This window comes from Synchiropus splendidus, chromosome 2, assembly GCF_027744825.2.
Source record: "Synchiropus splendidus isolate RoL2022-P1 chromosome 2, RoL_Sspl_1.0, whole genome shotgun sequence".
NCBI classification, from domain to species: domain Eukaryota; kingdom Metazoa; phylum Chordata; class Actinopteri; order Syngnathiformes; family Callionymidae; genus Synchiropus; species Synchiropus splendidus.
Window position 1 is genome coordinate 20681280 of NC_071335.1, and position 18821 is coordinate 20700100.

At 43.0% G+C, this 18821-nt stretch overlaps 4 protein-coding genes across 11 annotated transcripts in view; 1 reads left to right on the top strand and 3 right to left on the bottom strand.

Annotated features, from left to right (window-relative positions):
* Positions 1–4719, top strand: cdk2ap2 (cyclin-dependent kinase 2 associated protein 2). Of its 2 annotated transcripts, none has more exons than XM_053856023.1 (5): positions 1–89; positions 781–936; positions 1276–1367; positions 3543–3666; positions 4183–4719. In XM_053856023.1, exons 2-5 carry the CDS (start codon positions 882–884, stop codon positions 4248–4250), a joined length of 339 nt encoding a protein of 112 aa, XP_053711998.1. In that variant the 5' UTR covers positions 1–89; positions 781–881; the 3' UTR covers positions 4251–4719. The 2 variants fall into 2 exon arrangements, with proteins under 2 accessions (XP_053711998.1, XP_053711999.1); XM_053856024.1 differs by having other exon boundaries at positions 3546–3666.
* A 605-nt stretch (positions 4720–5324) lies between these two features.
* aip (aryl hydrocarbon receptor interacting protein) lies at positions 5325–8204 on the bottom strand. Of its 2 annotated transcripts, XM_053856747.1 has the most exons (7): positions 8045–8204; positions 7162–7344; positions 6905–7093; positions 6653–6829; positions 6444–6585; positions 5947–6176; positions 5325–5881 (listed from the first exon to the last, which is right to left on the bottom strand). In XM_053856747.1, the coding sequence occupies exons 1-7, from the start codon at positions 8144–8146 to the stop codon at positions 5876–5878; spliced, it is 1029 nt and encodes a 342-aa protein (XP_053712722.1). In that variant the 5' UTR covers positions 8147–8204; the 3' UTR covers positions 5325–5875. The 2 variants fall into 2 exon arrangements, with proteins under 2 accessions (XP_053712722.1, XP_053712723.1); XM_053856748.1 differs by lacking the exon at positions 5325–5881 and having other exon boundaries at positions 5981–6176; positions 6452–6585.
* Positions 8205–8745: 541 nt separating this feature from the next.
* On the bottom strand, positions 8746–12121 carry tmem134 (transmembrane protein 134). Its single transcript, XM_053857143.1, has 8 exons — positions 11952–12121; positions 11318–11587; positions 9941–10008; positions 9780–9866; positions 9631–9707; positions 9361–9405; positions 9090–9143; positions 8746–9010 (listed from the first exon to the last, which is right to left on the bottom strand). The coding sequence occupies exons 2-8, from the start codon at positions 11540–11542 to the stop codon at positions 8928–8930; spliced, it is 639 nt and encodes a 212-aa protein (XP_053713118.1). The 5' UTR covers positions 11543–11587; positions 11952–12121; the 3' UTR covers positions 8746–8927.
* Positions 12122–14438: 2317 nt separating this feature from the next.
* Positions 14439–18821, bottom strand: part of doc2d (double C2-like domains, delta) — a 46150-nt gene continuing 41767 nt past the window's right edge. For all 6 annotated transcript variants that reach the window (XM_053856068.1, XM_053856065.1, XM_053856064.1 and 3 more), the window contains one exon: positions 14439–18049. In XM_053856068.1, the coding sequence (XP_053712043.1) occupies positions 17910–18049 (140 nt within the window). In that variant the 3' untranslated portion in view covers positions 14439–17909. The remainder of the gene's footprint in view (positions 18050–18821) is intronic.

Consider the following 18821-nt stretch of genomic DNA (forward strand, 5'->3'; position numbering starts at 1 on the left):
CTTCAGCCAATGAAACGACACAGCTACTGCGCCTGCTCACGGGTGAGCTAGCCTTGTCCCAAAGAGGATAATAAGTATCCTGTAAAAAGGTAAGAAACCTTCAAAGTTAATGGCTTTAACTGTTACTTTGCACCCTGACGACCTGTTTTCTCATTCTTCGTTCATTAGTACCCCTCGGTTTTGGGAAATATATCAGTATTCGTCTGTCTTCCTCCTCAGTTCATTGTTGTGCTAGCCGGCGAAGGCTAACGCTACCGAGCAGTCTTGGGCATCTGTGTAAAAGCGGCTATTGTTTTTGTCGACGCATCGAATTTATGGCGTTTTGACCTTTATTCTTTGATATTGTCCAACAAAAGTGAATGGAGATAAACGGAAGCGAAGGATGTTCGACATAAATCGCGCATCTCTGCTACAATGGACGGCTGTTTACAGGCGTTCGCTGGTGAAACATCGATGAAAGAGGTTCATTGTTAAAGTGTCACCTCCTGTTTCTAAATAACCACATTCTTCCACAAAACGATGACCTTGTTGATTTAAAGACAAACGAATGCATCATAGATTCATTGTCAGTGGTACCATCAAAAGGCTTTTTATGAGGTGTGAGAGTCGGCGTCACAAATCCCCAAACAGAGCGGTCAGCAATATTAGTTTTTCAAATTAAGTTGATTTAGTGGTTGTGAAAGTCCTGGTCGTTTGTGTTTTGGGGGGCATTTCGATCATTTCGACGCCTCTAGCTGTGTTCTTGAAAACAAACTATTGTATTCCCTCTACGTTTGTTAGCTCCAAGGAGCTCAGAACCACCAGGAAAGCTGTATAAGCACCGGGTCGACGTGACTGAAGGAAGTGGCGCACTGTACGGGGAACTTCCTGCCGACCTCACCATGAGTTACAAACCTATAGCTCCAGCGCCATCTGGCTCCAATCACACGCCTCCAGGTAACTTCCATGGTTGTTGTTCAGTTTCGATTTTTTTGCTGTCAGTAATCATTAACCCCAGCTGCCGATTGAATTCATTCAGTTCAGTTATCTGTGCTTTTGCTTGAATCATGTGAGAAACCGATCCGGCGATGATTCGGACACTGAGAGTAATGTGTAAACAGAAACTCTGTTTCTGATGATGAAGATTAACATTTATTTTTGTTTAAGATCTAAGATTGCTCTCTATTCCTTAAGGTATAATGGTGGAATAAATTGTGTGTTTTCAGTATAAAGTATGAAGGCCATCTAATCTCATACATCTGACACATATGTGTTTACATGTTTTGTTTCGTCCAGGCTCCTCTGTGCCATCTCCGTCACTGCCATCATCATCCAATTACCGGCCAGCGTTCAACGACTTTGGGCCACCGTCAATGGGCTTTGTTCAGGTGTGTGGGACAGACAGACTCCAACAAAACCCAAGTGCATGAAAGAAATCATCACACGTTTCTTGATTTAAAAAAAAAAGGTGTTTTATGTTCAACTTGACACTCTCTTTAGCTGACATCTCTTTCTCTGCACCGTTATCTTGTGATTGGTGGTGATTCCCGTGCGAGTGTAGATGGGTATATATATATATATATATACCCATCTACACTCGCACGGGAATCACCACCAATCACAAGATAACGGTATATATATATATTACATCTGGAATGTTAGACACGTTGACACATTCCGAAATGAAACAAACGTTTTAAATGAAGGCTGAGCGATATTGCCTGCCTGATCTCTCAGCATCAAGTTGCTATAGGTTGACACACGGTGATGACGTCGGCAAACAAAAGTGTCGACTCTGGATTTCATCCATTTCTTCTGAGTTTAGTTTTCATCTGAGACCCGCTGCCGCACCGTCTTGACTGCCTTTCAGTCTTTGACCCGCATGCGGTGGTCAAGGTCTGTCATGTCTGACTCCGGGGGATCTCACTTGTCTACGAGGTAGCGTTAAGATAAAGCCATTCTTCAGTGATTCTGGAAGGGGACAACGGTCTGTTCCAGTTTGTTGGTGCATGTGTCAGGCTTCATTGAAGTCACCAGCCCTGTGCTGTGCCAGTCATCCTCTCACACAGACTGTGTGGGATTGCTCACAGTTGGAGCGATTGAGTCCTGTCAACAGCGCAACTTGGAATGAAGCTAATGCTCCTCTAACTTGACCATAAACCTTCTCTTGCATGGCAGCGGTTTCACTCAATACGTCAAGTGGGTGGTGACATTGTTTCAGGTGATGGAACTAGTTTGTTGCGCTGTTTTGCTTCATTTTTGTGAAGCACGTCCTCACTCTGCTCAGTGTCCTTGTGTAAAAGAAAAAACAAAAAATCCATATTATGGAGGAGGCCCAGATGAATGTGTGGCCTCCGAGTGCACGCTCTGCACTCATGTTCAGAATCTCCACTCTGTGCGTGTGAGTGTCTGTCTCACTCGCTGTACTGCTTCCCAGGTTGTTGTCATTGGCGGATTTAGGCTGTAAACAGTAAACTTGAAAGGAGGTTTGTGGTTGGCTGGTTGCTGCTGAAGGGCAGGTGCAGCAGTGACGTTTGTGGTGGCCTCGGCTTTATGGCTATTGAATGTTTTTAAACGTTCTTATCGCGATATAGATACCATAAGCCTGGTTGTATCAGAGGTGGCACTTTGTTTGCGGGTGATGCCTCTGCTGGAGCTGGGTTACCTCACCAGATAATATACAATTTTGCCCCAGACTATCGCGTGACTTTTTAGCAGACAGAAATGGACTGGAGAGCAAAGAGATGTTAACTGAACTGCACAGCAATTGTCTTTTCAGAGTCTCTGGAAATCAAAGTGACATTTAATATCCCTGATATCCCCATTTCTGAAACGATCGTGAGGAAAGACGGGCTTCATGTAAGGATGGAGTTAGTGGGCAATTCAAGTCGGCGGATGTCATTTCACCAAAAACTGTGGAAGATGATGTGGGCTCTATGTCAGCATCAATGTGTGTCCTGCTTCAACACTGGTTTGAGGGAGAGACAAGAAGACGGGTTGAAAGTAGCTCATACTTCACATGAGAAACAGGGAGAAAAGTTCTTCTAAGGTATATTGGCATTGGTCTCACATTTGCTGCACATATGACAGAAAAGCCAAAAGACATTATGTAAGTTTTTTTTCCCTGCTTTCCTTTCCTCAACCCCAGCCAGGACTCTGGAGATGGACGGGCAGCTGTGTGTGTAGAATGTGTAGAGCTCAGATTTAAAGGTTCTAATCAATATGGAGTGTGAATGTTGACAAAAACAGGCTGGTCCTGAGCTCTTCACGAGCCACTTGAGCTGCTAATGGGAAGGGTGGATATAAGGTCGTAAACAAAGCGTCTGTCTGCAATGCATTTATTCAGCGGTGTGTATCTTTGGAGCTACTTCTGAAGCCTCAACTCCTCTTCACATTTCACATGACCAGCTCAAATCACAAGATTGTTGGGTTCAGCTGAATGGTTGGTCCACTTGTATCTAGACTGTAGTCCGTGAGTCCCATTGTCAGTATTAGCACACACACTCGCATTCATTTGAACTGCCCTGCTATGTTCTAATGGAGCTGGTGTTGTTCTTCCAAAGCAGCCCGTCAAAGTCTCTCAGGGATCGACCTACAGTGAACTTTTGTCCGTAATCGAAGAGATGAGTCGAGAAATCCGGCCGACATACGCTGGGAGCAAGAGCGCCATGGAGCGGCTAAAGAGGGGTGAGTAAGAATGTTTTCAGCTCATGTGACCTGCTGGGTCACGGAGGGCGGGGCGCTCTCGGGATGGCCCGAGTCTCGCGCAGAGAAGTGGCATCACATGTTGTCAGGTAGCTGCAAGAGACGTCCTCAGAAGAGCTTCATAGTCCTCTGGTTCAGGCTTCTGATTCTGGGCGGCTGCCCCCGTGACCTGACTTTAGAAAGGCAGTTTAACCTAACACACTAACCTGAGGTGTGGTTTTGAGTTGACCAAACTTCAAACCATCTCGACTAAATAGAGAAGTTTCTCAGCGCCTACAGATGGAGAAGAAGCTTTGAGTTTTTATCATGCTTCTTTGTGAATCTGTGTGTTCAAGTAGGGTCATTGCACAGCTCATAATTCTATCATTCTTTATAGCCTGATATAGAATCAGTGGCCTTGGAGGGAAAATTCTCTTGAGAATTTTCAACAGGAGCTGAGATGTGTCCTACCTGGATTATGTGTCTTCACTAACTGACCGCCGTCTTTGTCCACTCTAGGCATCATCCATGCCCGCGCTCTGGTCAGGGAATGTCTTGCTGAGACGGAGAGAAGTGCCCGCACATAACCCTTTTTGCAGCCTTCCACATCTCCTTCCCAAGTCTCTTTTTATTCCTCCTCCTTTGGTGACTTTTCATCAGTGGCTTAAAAAAAAAACATCCCACTCCTCCCCTCAAAACTTAGTTTAATTCCTCCACGGCGTCATCCATTAAACAAAAGTACATCCGTTTCTTACCTTCTGTACTTCATCACACACTTGATTTGTGGAGGGAGGGGTGTTGACGAAAGTAAGAAGGAAAGTGTTGAAAATTCAAAATGGCTAGGCCTGGTTTTCGTGGATGGGATGGAGAAGGTTTTGTTGATCTACTGGAGTCAACAGTGGCCGACTCTCGCTGTTCTTTTACCTTTGAAACCAGACTTTTTTTTTTTTCCTCAGACCTCGGTCTCGAACCTCGATGTACATCTCAAGTCAGTTTGTTCGTATGGAAGTTTTGTAAACCAGATTTTTGCAGTTCAGCGTGTTTATCTTAATTAAATAACATAAAGAAATCACTCTGTTCTGTCTGTGTGCTTTAATGTGTTCTATTCATATGGCTGAAGTCTTTCCAGCTACAGCGGCGCCTCACTGATGCTCCTGGACCAAACACATTCAGGATAGTTTTGTGCTAAAATTTCTCACCTCTGAGACAATGAATGCTTTACTTTATACTTGGTTTAACCCTGAGAAAGTTCAAGTCCAAGTTGACAGACATGAACTGACACGATTTTAAAAAAAGAAAATGCCTCTGGTTGAAGAGAAACTTTATGGGCAGATAAGGTTTCATGAAACGGTGTCCTGATTTATAGAGGCCACCGCTGTCTGCTGTAAAATGTTAGAACTAACACAATTTACTCAATGAAACCTCAAAACAAAGAGCACCATCTAGTGGCACTGTTTAATCAACCCTGCAATACTCTTTCATGATGCCTCATCTTCCCGTCACTACTTGCAAATCCAATTGCAAAAAGTAAAGGCTGCATCCTCATTCTGAGCTCAGAAGGCTGTCGTCGGTTTGAAAATGAGGACACTGCCTTCAAGAATGAGTCCCTAAGTTTTCTGCTGAAAACTGGTAGTCTTGGATCCAATAAAGCATGTTGTTCCTGTTAAAACAACTGCAAGCAGATCAGTGATTTAGCATGTTTATTTCAGTTTCAATGTCAAAGGCAGCATTATATTCTTGAGGCCACCTGCTGCTAACATCATAACCTCGAATGTACTGAGTGAAAAGCAGCATATACATGTGAAGATAAATACACAAAAGCACAGAAGAGGAAAGCAAGATTGTGGGGCGCTGACAGCGTTGCCTCCAAGGTTACTTAAGTAACTGGCAAGATGCTGGAGGATTGCACACGATAAATGAGTGACTACTGGGAATAAAGGCTGCACGTAAAAGAAGAAAGCAAGGGTAGTAACATGGATTGGCAGGGCTTGTTGCATGATGTGGTACATGAATAAAACGTTGAAAACATCGGCTGCGAGACTGCCAACTGGTGCTGCTGACATTGTGTGAACACTTGTTGACCCAGAATGGAAGGCTGCCGCCGGCTTGGTCAGCTGAGGTGTTGAGGGGCACAGCTCCACCCTGTAGAATTGGGTTACTGTTCTCAGGTCCAAAAAGTGGAATTCTTCAATTCACTGATGAGTTGACCCTTTCATCCCTGTGCAGAGGGAACAGTTACAGGTCACGAGTTGGACACCAACAAAGAGCATGCGAAGAACTCACAGTGGTGGCGGTGGCTGTCGTCGATCCGAAGTTGAATATGCCCTTGTAGCGACCTTTCTCCTCCTGCTCCTTCTGCCGGATCCTCTCCTCCATCGCGTTCAGCTCCTTGGTCACTGTCGACCTCAGGGTGGGATCCAGCTCCAGCACCTTGGCAAAGTCAGCACGAGCCTCTTTCTCATTCCACACGGCAGCGTGGGCTTTGGCACGTTTGTAATAGGCCTTCAAGTTGTCTGTGTAGAAACACGGGAGTTTTATTTAGCTTCTTTTTCACGGACACCTTCTTGACTTGGCCGATTTATTTCAACTGTATTTTTTTATTTCCAAACTTAAGATAAAGAACGACAGATAAAACACAAATCAAACCAAATGAAGAACACTAAATTTAGCACAGTTTTTTTTTTCTGTTTTTAACCGACAGGGCGCTTGCCTCATCTTGCTTTGAAGCTGGGTGGAATAAGTGCAGTACTGATACTGCAACCAAGCAAACAACGTCCTACCTTCGTACTTGAAAACCAGCGCGGAGCAGTGTTCAATAACTTCATAGTACTGTCCCATTTGCAACTTGCACTGGCAGTAGTTGAGAAGCAGCGGCGTCACCATGTGGTCCAGCTTGATCCAGGACTCCTCTCCAGGGTGTTCCTGTACGGAAGTGACGTGTCAAACATCTCCCTGCTGCAGATCTTATGAAAAAAAAAAAAAAACCTGCCTTCATCTGTAGGTTTTTCAGACATGCAATGCCGTTGTAGTATTTCTCCGAGGCCTCTTTTATTTTTCCCTCTTTAAATAACTGGTTGCCTTCTTCGTGGATGTGGGGAACAAACTGGAGCTTCTGTTCGTCCGTCATTGCCCAAATATCCAGCTCGTAGGTCCCCGGTGGAAGAACCTGCAATGGACGTTTATTGAGTCAATAAATACCAAACAAATGTGGCTCGACTCAGACATGACTTGTTGACATCACCTGCAGAAGCTCAATAGAGAAGACCAGTGGCTGTGGGTTTGCCTGGAGGTGATCCAGGTCCTTGTGGCCCAGCGAGTGGTGGGAGTGGATTTGGGCGATGCCACAGCAGTGTCTCTGGCCCTCCAGGGGGTCTTTGCCGACACTGATGTTCCTCAAGGACTGAGACACCAGTGGATACAGAGACGTGTGCTGCAGCGGAAGGACAAAAGACTTGAGCTTGAACTGAACAAACCGCTGACGTTTAACCACCCACTCACCTTGGAGTCGCAAGTAAACTCAGCTACTTCGCCGGGTCTCATGGTCACGATGACTCTCTCCCACACAACCAGTTTGAACTTCTTTCCCAGGATGAGCTCCATGGGTTTGCAGTGGCCACCCATCTCCCTGGAGTCGTCCAAGACTGTGCCATCGCACAAGCTGGTGCGGTAGTGAAAGACCACCTGAGGAGAAGTGAGGTTGGGTCTCCGTCACGCAGGATTTGAGTTGAGTTCCAATAATACATCAAAACAACCATGACATAGCGCACGGAATGCAGGACGGGAAGCACCTTGGAAACTTCTGCTACTAAAGTCTATTCAGATGAACGTTGCTCATCTTTTTTTCTGCTCTTCAGGTCAGAAAAAAACGTGTTATTAAAAAGAAAAAGCAAATGTAAGACCGGTCAGATTGTTTTTATTGCGCTCCAAATATATACCATTCACTGTTTCGGTTATCCACGTTTAAAGTACCAGTCCGTCCATGACTGACTAAAACCTCGAAATTTCGAAGTGAAATATAGTAATGCAGTTATGTAAAATACACTGAATAAAAAATACGCCGACAAATCAAAACATCCAGAAATTATTGACGGGGAAAGCGGACCAATACACAACCGTCCCGCCCCCACGATCACGTATGATCTTCTTTACCTAGAATATGGCCAAAAAACACACATAAACGTTCACGTAGTCTCGAAAATAGCGTGACACACCGCGGTTTTAAAGTTCGCCAGAGCACTTTCACCTCACCAAGACGAGTGGAAAAGCCATAGAACAGTCATGCTAACGTAGCTGCTAGCTGTAGCTTCGGTGCTCCGTCGGTTTAGGCCACTTTCAGGGGGGAAGACTCAACAAAACGACGAGGCAAAGGCGACAAATTTACCTTTGTTCCCAACGGGAAAGCGGGTAAGTCTCCTTTGCCGGGACTGATGAGTTTCTTGTTTATTCCTTCTTCGAGGAGCTTGCGAGCCTCTTCCTCCATCATTGACCACTGCGTCGGCACACGACAAATGCCGATGTTTGCCGATGAGCGTTCGTCACTGACAGGTAGGCGGCGCCCCGACTCCTCCCTGCACTTACGATACCGCTTTTATTATTTTACATGAATGAACTATTGTGTTTTTCTTGCCTACTTTGGTTTCATCGTTTTTAGAACGTCACCGCTCAAAACCTCAAGGTAACCTGGCTTATCATATTTATGAAAAAAAAGCGAGATCAGATGACAGTGCCTTTATTCTTCCCAATATATTTTAAAAAATATGTTATTTTTCTCAGTATTTGGGGGGAAAAAATCACCCCCTTGGTCTTGTCCTTGCCTACTTTGGTTTCATCATTTTTAGAATGTCATCGCTCAAAACCTCAAAGTAACCTGGCTTATCATATTTATGAATAAATTAATATGAGATCAGATGACAGTGCCTTTATTCTTCCCAATATATTTTAAAATTGTATGCTATTTTTCTCAGCGTTTGGGAAAAACAAATCACCCCCTTGGTCTTCACCTCTTCACCAAAGTACACTATAAAAATGCAAAAAGAAAAGGGACATTTAAATACACTTTTAATGTAGTTTAACATCAACGCTCACAATTCATAAAAGACACAGGCTGACCTCCGTTTGCTTACAGTGATTTAGTTAATGTGGTGGAATCAATGAAAGCACGAGTGGTGGCGTTAGTAGTGGTCATTACACGATTGTTACAAAAAGTAAAATACAATTCATTCGAGAGAACCAACTCTGTAGTGGGCGTGTCTGCAGCTTATTGGTCACTTTTCAAAATATGGCAAGTAGAACAACTTGAAACCTCGTCTACCACGGACTGCGCAGTAGATGTAAATCACATGATACACTGTGGAGACAAAAATGTGACAATGAAAATTCCTCATCTGCAAATATTGGCAGTTTAAAAGCAGAAGAGCTACATGTACCTCCTGGGATGAAGAGAAGAAAACCAGGTACAAAGAAAATGGCGCTGGAAACTCCTGTGACAACAACACAGTGAACAATTATTGGACTAAACAATACGGCCATGTGGTTTGCACTTTCTAAAACACCATTAAAACATCCTCCTTCTCATGCTGGCCAAGCTACCTAAATATAATATCAACTGACTTCAATTGTTCACAGGTCGTAATTACTAAAAAGTGGTCCCTGTGTCGGTTTACTATTCAGTTTGTCAAGATGTAGCTCATGTCTCACCTGCAACTGGATTCAGCTGAATAACAACACCAGTGAAAATGAGAGCTGGACAGGAAGAGAAGAAACGTTTATTGTCATCATATAACGTCCAGTCACAATGGATACCATAACATGAGGTGTGTATGTATGTGTGTATATATATATATATGTGTGTGTGTGTGTGTGTGTGTGTGTGTGTGTGTGTGTCTGCATCCACAAACTTTGCAAAAGGTTTTACATCAACCACAAAAGGAAGGAAAAAGCAACTCCAAATGTGGCCTTGACACTTACCGATCCCTGTGATGAAAAGAAGGAAAGAAGCGAGAACAACCCTTCTGTTTTTCTTCACAAGAGGATGAGAGACCCACCTAAGGACACAAATCCCTTTGTAGTCATTGTAAATCAACGAGCGGTTAAAACGGCGAAGCGCTGGAACGAACCCGCAGCAGCGCGCGGGAAGTTGCGTGACAGAACTCAAGGTGCTGAATGACCACTGCGAGCTGCAGTAGGAGAGCGTGGCAGGGTCGCTTTGAACAAGACAAACAAGGATTACATATAAAAGAGGCAGGCTTTCGTCACGCTCTTCTGAAGCAGAACTCACCTGATTTTAAAAAGGTTATTGAAAGCTGAATTTCCATAGTTGCCCAAGGCATCTTCATTTTCCAGATTCTGAACAAACAAGATTTTTAGACACAGGTATTCATTTACAATATGTTAATGCTTTAAATGAATTAAAAAAGAAAGTATAATGAAGGGCAAATACTTCATTACTAAGCCGACAATATCAAATGTAGAGAATTATTGAGGCACTGAGGATGGTGACAGTGATACTACATTTGTAGTTTAATTGGATGAGATTCAAGACTGAACATAAATAAGTAAATGAATAAAAAATGCTCCTCCACACTCAAATGAGTCAGACTCCATAAGGCCAGGGTGTTCTGGGAGATTATTTCAGTAAAAATGGGCAGTAAATACACCTTTCTGTGAACGACAAAGCATGTAGAGAAATTATGATCATCAGATCCAGCAGGTCAGACCTGGCCCGGGGCCGTATACAGCCCTTTGCCTGTGTTATGAGACAAGTATGACAAGTGATACTTGTCATTTTCTGTCATTTTTTTTATCCTGTTTTAGCCAGTAACAGTAAATACAACATATTCCTCACTTAATTTTTGGATCTTCTTTTGTTTGTCATTGTAGTATTTTCCTCAAAGTTCAGTGAAAGAAAATTCCAAATATATTTTGAAATAAACTGCCATTTCATCTTCAATGTTTGGTCCACTGTTTTATTATGATTTCTTTTAAACTAAAATGCATATAAAACAAATTTATATTATATATTATAGGGCTCACGCCATATTTACACTTCTTAATATCCTTGCTTCTACTGAACCTTTTATGGTTCATTTCATCCTCATTACTTGAGATTTTTTTCCATCAAATTTCACAGTCATCGCCTCCTTTCTTGTGGCATGATGGCCCCTCACAACAGTCACAACAGTTTATAATGTGGTCCTATAGACAATTTAACTGCCCACCTCTGCTGTAGGTACAGTGGTACCTCGGTTCTCGACCACAATCCGTTCCAGACGGCCGTTCGAGGAGCGAATTGTTTGAACTCTGAATCGAGTTTTTTCCATTACAATGAATGGAAAAAGCAATAATGCGTTCCAAGCCTTAAAATAGTCTTTTGTAGGAGTGAATGTAGAGTGTCTGCTGCAGGTGGCTGTTCCTCTATGTGTGTGGCCGCTGCATGTGGGAGGGGTTGCCGAGTGAGTGACGTCTCTCCAGAAGTGAAGAGGTGCCCGGTGCGTGTCCAGCTCTGAATGTGCGCTTCTGTGCAGAAATTTTAGTTCGAACTCCGATTTGTTCAAAGTCCGGGACGTTCGAGACCCGAGGTTCCACTGTACTAAGTTACAGGCAAATTGGTTCCATCAATGCATTCATACAGTAGTTCCCTCGAAGAAGAAGATACCTGGTACTTCAGGTTGCTGTTCTCTGCAGAAGCGGCTGCAGGAGGCGACGGGAGGCTCTGAGGTTTGGAGAAAGTCAAGGGACCAAATGTCAACTCTCCTCCCTCTCTGTCCTTCTCTCGACCCTTCCACACCTCGGATGAGTTGCCATCACATAGGTCTCCCTCCTCCTCCTCCTCCTCCCCCCCCAACACAAAGGCATCATCAATAGTAAACTGCGTTGCCATGGTGATCGCTGCTTTACACCCTGGGGTTTTGAGGCGCGACGTTCACTGTGGGAAGAGTCGAAGAAAAAAAAGCGTGAGGAAAAGCACAATCACATGCTCCTTTTGCAGCCTTTCACCTACTTTGGTGCGCAACAAAAAAAGTAAATATCGACTTTTAAAAAGTGGCTATTATATAAATGTCTGGTTCCTTATTGTTGTTTACTTCGTAACTAAATGAACTTAGCGCAAACAAAATAAACCAAAAATAAAAAAAAGGTTAAAACGACTCATGATCGATGAAGGGTTTTCTGTTTAATCGTTAAGCGCATGCATCACTAACTTAAAGCAGCAGTGAGTAGATCGTAAGTAACTCAGAAGTTTGTTTATCTCAGTTGGTCTGCTCGTCGATGAGATAACACACAACACTTACTGTCCGTGGTCAGTATTTCCGCCAAAAAAACATCCCCGCGAGGCAAAGAGAGGCGTCACATCACCGTAACGGCTCCATTTGATCCGCTTCACGTTTCACGAAAGTGTGTATTAACTGATCTGCGGCGATCAAAACGGTCCCAAAAGTTTTTGGAGTCACGACTGTTAAACATCCGGCTATCGATTACTCTTGTCTGATTCCGCCCAGCGGATTCAATGGCAAGGCTTTTTAATAGAGCACTGATCTGTCGATCGAGCCGTTTGTCCAAACCGTTATATACAGCACTTTTCACAACGAAGCCGTCGACACACTGACATGGGCAAAATAAAGTCGGGTAATCCTCGGCCCATTAGACATGACTTTTGGCAAACATTTTATGGTCATCATCGTCTCCTTGTACATGACGAAAGTACACGTTTTATTATTTAAACGTACCGATTACAATTGTTATTATTTATTAAACTTATTTCAAGTTTTTGTACGCCCAGCAACGTTATCTAAACTTTCAATAAAACATTGTGTCTCACTTTATAGGGGCGACTTCATGTCCAGAGCAAGTGACGCAGCAAGGCAATACTTAGCGTGACTGTTGTGTCTTTGGGACATTGTATTCTTAAAATGTCTTTTAAACATTAGGAATGCAAACCTTCCAAACTTTTCAAACCCATCTCTTATGTTTGAGGTGCTTCTTCCCAGATAAAACCCCTAACTGTAAATATGTCTATTAACAAAAATAGATCCAGTAAAAAAAAAAAGAATAAATAAAGATAAAAAATAAGAAAAAAAAGTACAATTATAACAAATAACACTTGTCATTAGTCTGTCAGTTTTTCAATATATTCTGAAAAGAATGACTTTTCTCCATCTAAAAGCACTTGTGTAGTGAGGGCTGTTGTCTTGTTGACAGTCACTGTTGCCATGGCTTCCACTGAAGCAGTGAGCCGTGTCAGCAGCAGCTCATAAGAGAGATGCTGGGAGAGCTTAAAGAGAGTTCCATGATCCGGAGGAGTTCTCTCTCACTGTTTGGGTTTGCCTGCCGAACATCTACGGCTCATTAATTCAGCCACCACCAGAAAAGGGCTTCCATTTTTAATCTCATTATCAGCTCCTCTTCTCACTGGAGCACCGTGATTCATCCCTGCTCCGAGGACACGAGAGGTTTTGTGCTTTTGTATCGCTCACCACTAGCTGCACTAGAGTTGCATTAATGTTTTTTTTTGGCCTTCATTAAAGTAATGAAAATGTACTCCAGAAAAAGGACATTGATTTTCCCCATTTGGAGACGGTGGATTGTTCAACAGACATCAATGCAGATCTGCTATAAAAAAAAGTGAAATGGGGACAAAGTCACTGTTAATGGAAATGACTAGTCGGTAATGGCAAACTGGCTGATCTTCTAATGCTAGCTTTGTTGAGAACTTAAAAGTTGTACAAAATATCTTCCATGGCTGTCAATCTAAAGACAGATCATCCTCTTTCTCATGCTTATGTTCTCTCCCTTCTATAAGCCTCTTTTTCTTCTCTGGTTTCTGTGTATCATCTCACTGTCTGAGGCAAGTCCTTCAAAACATTTGACATTCAAAACATTCAAAACTGCAATATTTCATCCCACATTCTTTTTTTTTTTTCAAACTCTATTTATTGGTCTTTTTCCATATAAAAGTATAAGACTATTTAACTTACGAAAAATAGACAGGAATGAAAATGGAAAACAAAAGCGGGGAAATACATTCATTTTGACCGAGTTGATTCTGGCTGTCATGGGCAGGTTTAGAAGAGACCACTTTTCAAAGTCAATTTTAATTTGATTAAATAGAAAAAGGAAATTTCTTTTCAAGAGACTACTCATTGAAGTAGTGATATGTATTCCAAGATACACAAAACCATTCTTTACTATTTTAAAAGGTAATGTATCAAGTGAATGCCCTTTCGCCATGTCATTATTAGGTAAAATCTCGCTCTTACTGAGGTTCGTTTCATCCCACATTCATCCAAAAATACTTGAAATGGTGGCAGTGAAGTGTTCTAAACATGGGTTTTCTGTCAGCCTCACATGTGGAGTGTCATGAGCCTCCCGTGACCCTGACGTGCTGGTGATATGTGGGATCAAACACAATGTGTTCACCCTGTTTGAACCTCCGCTTTTCTTAAAACCCCACTAACCTTCTCCACAACAGTGCCATCTATTCTGATCGCACTCATCAGATCCATACTTTGCAGGTTCGATGACTCAGTTAGGAAGGACTGGCACATTCTGCCCCTCGTCTTCTGGATCCCTTTTCTCCCAAGACTAACTGGATAAAATGATTCCATTTCACACTGACTGAACAGGCAGTGGAGTCCGCCGTCATTGTATTACACACTCAATTGTTCCCTTCATTGGCGAGGCTGCCCTGAAGTGCTGCTGATCCAGTCGAGGGCCGAGCCATACTCGACATGTTGATTGACTCATAGTAATAATAAAAACACAAAGCACCAGACTCTGAGTGAGGTATTCAGAAATGAAGGTTTCATGTTTTATTGGAAAGACAACAGAGACTGAAACGGCCTTGGTATATTTTGAGAGTAGCCACACAAACCCACCACAGGATGGCAGCCACATACTGAGGGAGAGTGAAAACAAGTCGATCTCTTTTGCCAGCCGGTACTCAGCAACAGGGCGTCTGTGAAGCCGGGTGAAGGAAAGCGACAGGGCGGTAATACAGCAAAAAATAAATAAAATCATGAAAAAACAAGTCACTCATGATACACAAACGGAAAACAGACAAATTTGACTTGAAAACAAAGGCATACTAAACATGTATCCGTCAAGCTGCACTACCATTTGACCCCTAGTTCAACAAGACTTTTTGGTGTAGTTTCACTCAGAATTAAATGACTTCATTGCTTGATGTTTGCGAAACCAAACAATGCTGTGTTTGTGCATAGAGAGAGTACGAAAGAATCATGACCTTAAACTCTCTAAAGGTCAAACAGAAGCCCCGAAATACAATGTTTATCTTCTTAAAGTTCTACTCATCTTGGGAAATGGTTGATAAAATATGACCCTTTGACAGGAAGTAAAGTATGTTGTGACGCTCCGACTATCATTAGAGGGAATGCCATAGCCAGCTTGGCTGAAACTTAATGAAGCGTTGTGATGATGCTCTGCTGAACCATCTTGGATCTGTTTCAAATCCAGTGGCAGCTGCTGTTTATACTCCATCAACAGTTGAGCTCACTGCAGTCATTGACATTATGTGAAGGGCAAAAATATTGGGTTTAAAAAAAAAAATAGAAAAAAAAGGGAGAGAAAAAGCGGCAGAAGTTTTGTATTTTATGACGTGTGGCTCCGATTTTCAACTAAAGATTGTTGTTTATTAAACATTCAATGCTCTGCTGCTGGTTTTGCACCTACGACTGTGATGATGAGAATTTTATAACCAGACCAAAACACCACCTCCGTCCTCGTGGTGTATTTCTACCTTAATCTCAAATGAAAGCTCGAATCCTTACCATTTCTGAACAATTACAAATACATTCATATGTGATTAAAAAGATTATTTTTTTTTAAGTAAAACTTTATAGATTGTTTAAAAAGGGGATTCATATTTTTTATAATATCATTCAAAATTGTCAAATTCTACCACATAAATCTGACATTTGTCTGCATATTTCATACAATCACGGGGTGTTTAGTCAAACTATATTAAGCAGCAGCTTTTCTTTCAAGCGTCATTCTGCATCACTGTGTCCCAAAAAAATTATTAAAACTAGTGAAGACATAGTCATGTAAAGACTGACAACAAATTTCGTGGTTTTGTCACAGGAGATTAGATGGAGAAAATCACTGTTTGTTAGGTGGAAAAAAATAAAATATGTGAGAAAACAACAAATTCTTCTTCTTCAGACATAAATGATTTATTGTTTACTCTGGTGGAAATAGAAATATATTCAACCGTCAATGAAAAAAAAAAAGGATGGCGAGTGTGAGCATGCTGTGTGTGAGCGTTTGAGCCGACCAGTGTAGACACAGAGCAGTTGTGATGGATGAACCAGGGAGTTCATTTGATATCCCCTCAGGAATGAGTCAGTTGAGCTGGTGTAGCCCATCAGCATGCAGCAGATGTGCAGACACACGCCATCAGTTTCCCTTTCTTTTTTAACTTTCTCTTCATCCTTCTGTTGCTATCATGCAGGCACCATCCCAATTTGTTTGTACGGAGGTGAGTGGCCCACACGTTTTAGCGGTTCAAGATGACGTGAAGAAGAAGGCATGAAGGATCACCCGAAATGGATCCCTGAAGTGTCAACACCTCAGACACAGACAGCCTGATTCGAAGTGGGCAGGAGGGCTTCCCTTTTTAATCCAAGATGAAAAGATGATTGTAAGCGGTGCAAATATGAAGTGGTGCGGCCACTTTATGATGTTATTCCTTTGAAGATGAGGCGAGGGAGCGGGGGAGAGGACACTCTCCGAACCGGACTGGGTGTGTCGGAGACCCCCCACCCCTCGGAGGGGAGTGGATGTTGAAACAGATAAGCAATTTAGGTTGAGTGATATTGCCCCGCGGAAAGAAAAAGTTGCATCACGTGCCGCGTTTCCAAAGCCACAGCAATGATATCAGAATCCACTGAGGTACTGTGAACTGTTCCTGAAGCAGGATCTGCTCCATCGCCGGCACCAGTCATCACACAAAGGTCAAACAGGACTGGGTTCCTACGTTAAAGTCACGGTCCTTTTGTAGCCGCTCTTTGCAGGACGAAGTAAAGGTCTGGTTTGTCACAGAAGACAGCCACTCACCGAAACCAAAGTGAGAGGGTTTTGAATGGGTGTCGACAGAGATGGACGTCCACAGCACACACAGTCAATGTAGGCACTCGTATCCCCAGCATTCACTCACGTACACAGACACATGACTGTCTGCTATGAAGCCGTATTGAAAGCCACCGTCACTGAGACACTGAAAGGACGAGAACATTGAAACACTGACAGTACAAATCCACCAAAGAAATCAGTTTGTGCTTTATAATACCATATTACTTTGCATCAGATCCACAAAGATGGAGTTTTTTTTTTTTATAGTCCTTCATGTAACTACGTGTTACAGTATGCTGACAAAAGAGCACGTATGTTGGCCCCTTTCCCATGTCTTTGAAGTGGATGCATGAATGACAACCTCTGCACTACTTCAGGATCAAAGTACGGAACTGAACCTTTAAAAAAAGGCGTGTGTTTTTTGAGCTCTTGATCATGTTTTGCCTTAATCTGAACTCTTCGTTTTAATATTCATGACTCCAAATTTATGAAGCTAGAACCTCCTCCAAACAACAGGTGTGCAACCAGTGAAGCAGGCCTGGGCAAGTGGAGGGGCCACATTGACAAGAAAAACAAACATTTGGTGACGATGGCATTATAAAACAAGGTGAAAATAGGGAAAAGCATAATTACACCATGATGTTATACGCTTAAAATATGTTGTTTTATCGATTGTCAATATAAGTGATAATAACTTGTTTTTAAAAGGCATTCTAAAAGGCATATATATATAGATATAAATGACCTCTAAATGACCTCCCTTTATATTTGGCAATACTGGACCCACCCATCTCAGTGGATGCGACGCTGCTTCCTTCACTGGCCAAGTACTAGTGACAGCCATGTTGGCAGGGAGGCTCTCGGACTCGGAAAAGTGTGAAGAGACATTAAAACGTCCAAAGGCAAAACATTTTTCAAGAGGCTCAAACAACTCTGGTAAACTTGTCGTACTTGTACTTAATGGCATTGCTATGTAGGGCTTCATACAATTTGGTTTGAGTCACATTACACCCTAATAACACCGTCACTGTTGGCATGAACATGGGATACTATGGCGAATGTACTTGATGTTGCATGATGGGTTTTGTTTTCTCTGTTATTGCATGTTTTTATCCCTTTTTTTAACCGCTGTTGTCAGGCTGTGTGTGCGACAGATGAGGCTAGTCGGGTTTGTCGCTGCTCGGAGCTCCTTGTTGTGTGAGCGTATGCCAGTATTCCACTTTCTTCCCTTTGTTTTTGAGACATTCGAACCAGTGTTTCAGTCTCTGTCCGCTGGCATTGATGCCCAGTTCGACTCCACCTGAAACAGAAACAGAAAGGCACCGGTTTATTCCCAAAACAGCAGCAGACATTTCGCCAGATTCAGTTGTATAGTTTTGCCATGTGGCCCCACATACTCAGTTGACTCCGATCTTTTATGGACTGTGGGAGAAACCAGACAAAGCGGTGGGCAAAGCAGAACCAGGAGTTGCCTGAAGCTGGATTGAAACCCACAACCTTCGATTCATAGGATCAAAATTTGTCTGCTTTTATTCATGAAATCTTTGAAGAACCAACACCAGCGACACAGGAAAAGGCGTCGGTCCAAACTGTTCCCTTCACCAGGAGAGCATGATAAGAGAATCCATCGTGAAAGTTTGGACAGTTCTGGGTCACTTGTGATTTTCCATCCAACTCAAAGAAGTGCTTTGAGTGATGACGCGAGAAGCACTTAGTGACTCGAGGTGTTTTCGGAGAAGCGGGAAGATGCGTTTGTAACCGTGCCGTTGTCACAAAGCAGTTCCCTCGGCACTGATAGCAGTTAATGGAGCCGCACACTTTAAATGACTGCTTTCAGTAGCGCTGGTTCAGAGCGGCGCCAAACAAAGCCGAGGTCACTCGAGTTGGCTTGAAGTCGCGCGGCTGCTGCTGACGTCTTTATTTATTTCATTCACGTCAGTCACACATCCGACTCTCACACATGTGCGCACAGCTCGGACGGCGGCTAATCCTGGGATTTGAGCTCACAGTGACTCCCGCCATGGAGTGTTGTCGGTGCCTGGGGGTGGTGGTGATGGTGACATGCCACGTCC

Coding starts and splice junctions, on each gene's coding strand:
- cdk2ap2 (XM_053856023.1), top strand. CDS start 882: ATGAGTTACAAACCTATAGCTCCAGCGCCATCTGGCTCCAATCACACG. Junction 937..1,275: donor CTCCAATCACACGCCTCCAG/GTAACTTCCATG, acceptor TGTTTCGTCCAG/GCTCCTCTGTGCCATCTCCG. Junction 3,667..4,182: donor CATGGAGCGGCTAAAGAGGG/GTGAGTAAGAAT, acceptor TGTCCACTCTAG/GCATCATCCATGCCCGCGCT.
- aip (XM_053856747.1), bottom strand. CDS start 8,146: ATGATGGAGGAAGAGGCTCGCAAGCTCCTCGAAGAAGGAATAAACAAG. Junction 7,345..8,044: donor CTTTCCCGTTGGGAACAAAG/GTAAATTTGTCG, acceptor ACTTCTCCTCAG/GTGGTCTTTCACTACCGCAC. Junction 6,586..6,652: donor TGAAAAACCTACAGATGAAG/GCAGGTTTTTTT, acceptor ACTTCCGTACAG/GAACACCCTGGAGAGGAGTC.
- tmem134 (XM_053857143.1), bottom strand. CDS start 11,542: ATGGCAACGCAGTTTACTATTGATGATGCCTTTGTGTTGGGGGGGGAG. Junction 10,009..11,317: donor ACAGCAACCTGAAGTACCAG/GTATCTTCTTCT, acceptor TTGTTTGTTCAG/AATCTGGAAAATGAAGATGC. Junction 9,144..9,360: donor TCAGCTGAATCCAGTTGCAG/GTGAGACATGAG, acceptor TTGTTGTCACAG/GAGTTTCCAGCGCCATTTTC.